Source organism: Solanum lycopersicum, chromosome 5 (genome assembly GCF_036512215.1).
Source record: "Solanum lycopersicum chromosome 5, SLM_r2.1".
NCBI classification, from domain to species: Eukaryota; Viridiplantae; Streptophyta; class Magnoliopsida; order Solanales; family Solanaceae; genus Solanum; species Solanum lycopersicum.
The window spans coordinates 45,696,740-45,700,472 of NC_090804.1; the positions used below are offsets into that span (position 1 = coordinate 45,696,740).

A 3,733-nucleotide genomic window follows, 5' to 3' on the forward strand; every position below is an offset into this window, starting at 1 on the left:
TTAGTTGTGTCAATAATTTGTTAAGCAACTCTAAAATGATACTTTGAAATGTCTCCATTTCAAATTTATGTTAACGATTGATTTTACAAACTTACAAGAAATTAGTGCATAATTTTACATCATACTTGAAGTCTAGCCTATATATACCACACTCTCAGTAAGATTCGACGCTTCTCAACCTCTCATTGGATTTTTATTGCTAGCAATCAAATATATGTTGATTCGTAAAAAATTACATTTGAGCATTATCAAACACAACTCTTAAAAAGCGGAATACTATCTTTTCCTAATTCACTTGCCTTCAACTTAATTTCATAGTTTTTAACTTAATTTGCGCGCACACAATTGTTTTTAGTAAACATTGCAAAACTAGAATATTTTAAAACAATCATGTCCCCACGATGGAGATATAGAAGTGTGATTATTTGACATTTAAGTTGTTTATCCAATCATCTAATACATGTATAATGTATGAAATATAGACAAGCTAACAAAAGTTAGCTATAATCATTTCTTGTTGGATTACATCATCTTTACATAGCTATCTTTTGCTTTAGCACTTGTTGCATGGATAGTACAATGTATTACAATGCAATAATAAATAAACATATATCATATATTTAGAGTACTTCATAGTCTTCTTCAGTAGCCCATGGATATCTTTTGTAATTATTCTTAATCTGAGAAGGATTTTGAGGTGTAGACCATGGGTACTTCATTGATGGATCTCTTGGCAACTTTCTGAAGTTCAAAAATGGTGCCCATAGAAGAATCCTAGTTTTACAAACAATTGTCTTGCTCAATATATATGTCAATCAACTCACTATCATATTCTAAGCATATTCTTCCAAAAAAGCTCACTTGATTTATCATAGTCAAACTCAAAGTATTACCAACAAGAAAAAATGAAAGATACAAATTCAATAATAATAAAGACAGAGATGTTACAAAATACCTTTTTTTGGTCATATAACTATGAGTTTGATTCAATAAGCTTAACTACATTTTTCTAACACAATCATTACAAAACACTATCTTTATCAACACAAATATTATATATACAAAAAGAGTATATTATTATATATGTGTTCACGTGGACATCATAAATATTGCATAATTATAAATAGTATCTTGTCCACGTAGACACATATTATAGGGAAACTTTCACATATAGCCTCTTAAAATTATTAATTACTCTCCATAGCTATAGTTTGATAATTACAATTTGTAGCTACATGTCATATGAAGGAGAGAGGCGAGAGAGAGGGGGAAAAGAGCGGGAGAAAGGTGAATTGTATATGTATAATGGTTAGATAATTGTATATTATACATATGTATTTGTATATATGACAAGAGAGATTGGGAGAGGGAGCGAGATTGGGAGAGGGAGGAGAGAGGCGAGCGATATCAAGAGAGGGAGGATAGAGGCGAGTGAGAGATGGCAGAGTGTGAGAGAGAGGTGAATTGTACATGTATATAATTGTATATTATACATATACATTTGAATATAGGACAAGCGAGAGTGGGAGAGGGAGGAGAGAGACGAGCGAGATTGGGAGAGGGAGGAGATAGGCGAGCTAGAGAGGCAAGTGGGAGAGAGGTGAATGTATATGTATATAGGTTAAATAATTGTATATTATACATGTGTATTTGTATATCCTGACAAATTATACATATACAAACATGACTATTATACAAACTCAAAGTCAGCCCATGTAATTAATGTATAATGTTAGTGGCGAGTGGTAATTATAACAAACTATAACTATGATGAGTATTAAATAGTATAAGTTTGGTTAGCCGCGTAATTTTTCATATATTATACCTTTAAAATACACAATTAAATAATGTAGGGGTTATAGGTCCTGCCCAAAGTTTAAAACTGTTATGACAATTTTGGTTATATTTCAAACCCTTTTCTCAAAATTAAAAATAGTAAAAAAAGATTTATATACATGTATTATTAATTTTATAATTTACCAGTTAAAAATAGTAAATGATGATTGATAGAAGCAGGACTTACCCGGGAAAGAAAATGAAGACAAACATGAACTGCAAATACATCTCGAATAGGTCTCTCTTGTACCACCTTTTCCTAAGCCAACTCATTATGATGGGCTGCATCAATGCAAGTCGCATAATCCTAACATTAAAATACTTTTATATTTTGAGAATTAATTCAATCTTTTTCTAAATAATTAATTTTATCAATATCTTTTAAACATTATTCATAATTTTTACTACTTAAATAGGTAATTGAAATTATAAATTTTATTCCAAAAAGGTAAAATTTCATGCCCCCATATATTATGAAAGTTAAATCATTTACCTCTTTAGCACAAAAAGATATTAAATTTTTAGGTTTATATATATAAAAATAGGAAAAAATAGTACTCCTCTATCTCAATTTATATGACTTACTTTCCTTTTTAGTCGGCTAAAAAAGAATGATACTCCTCCGTCCGGAATTGATTGTCATGATTTTTATTTTTAGAGTCAAATTATAAAAACTTTGACTAATATTTTAAGATGTATTTTTTCATCATATTAATATGCAAAAAATTTTAATATATAGTACTTTTCATGTAGTTTTACAATATCTAATTTTTTTGTTTAAAATATCGAATTAATATGTCTAATTTGCCTTAAAAAATTAGTCAAATCAACTTTTGATAAGCCAATATGACAAACAATTCCAAACAACGAAAGTACATTTTTATATTGAATAACAATTTAAGTCTGTTTTACTCTTAATAATATGATTAACAACCACAAAATGTTATATCATTCATTTTACATAAGTCTTAAAATTCTTTCTTTATTTCTTAAACTTCATGAAAGAATCAAATTACCTCAGATAAAATTGGGATAATAAAATAGATATATGGACTTACAGGGCAAACAAGGAAGTAGAAGAATGCAGAAATGGCCAATTGGATCAACACCGAAACCAAGTCTTCTTCATTATTTACTCCTGTCACTGCCAATACCGGCTCAGCACTACATACCTATACCATATATTATTTAAAAAAAATTCATTAACCAGGACTAAAATTTATGAATGTTGAAACTGATAATTATTACCGTGGATAAAACTAGTGTTCCAATTTGAATAGCCAGTGAAGATTTTGAATTGCTTTCAATTTGAATAGCCTTCAAATTGATGCCAAATTTTGATGCCTCTATCTTAATACAAGAGTAATTTCTGTTATGTGGTTTCTCAATTTTGCGAGGAAGACAAGGCAAAGCCTTAGGAACAAAGGAGCAGCTCATCTTATCTGCTACAGAGAAAACTTCACAAATAAGGACCATACACGCCTTAAATTTCTCTTTTTTTAAAAAATAAAATAAAATAAATTAATAATTCTTCTCACTTATTCTATCAAATATTATAATAGGTAAGATGTTTTATATAGTATGAGGCGAGACATAATTCCTGAGGTAAGGAGCGTAAGTCTTATGAATCTCGTACGTTTTACATCTAGGATTACATTTTAACGCTCAGAGCTTACGCCCAAATTTTAGGACTTATGACCTATGAATCTACGTCTTCAATTTGCGCCTGAAGCATTTTTGATGCGCTTTATCCCAAAACTTGCCCAAGAAAACGTCTTTTGAAATAAATTCTATTAAAGTTTCAGTTTTTTTAATAATTTTTAATTCATATTTTCTAATTCGCTTATTAGAATTGTAATATAAAAGCAATATACATACAATTATTAATAAAAGTATC

At 29.2% G+C, this 3,733-nt stretch overlaps 1 protein-coding gene across 1 annotated transcript; it reads right to left on the reverse strand.

The window, feature by feature from the left end:
• Positions 1-437: 437 nt before the first annotated feature.
• Positions 438-3,429, reverse strand: LOC101268280 (NAD(P)H-quinone oxidoreductase subunit L, chloroplastic). The gene is made up of 4 exons (XM_004239285.5): positions 3,085-3,429; positions 2,895-3,008; positions 2,024-2,118; positions 438-774 (listed from the first exon to the last, which is right to left on the reverse strand). The coding sequence occupies exons 1-4, from the start codon at positions 3,310-3,312 to the stop codon at positions 621-623; spliced, it is 591 nt and encodes a 196-aa protein (XP_004239333.1). The 5' UTR covers positions 3,313-3,429; the 3' UTR covers positions 438-620.
• Between the last annotated feature and the right edge of the window lie 304 nt (positions 3,430-3,733).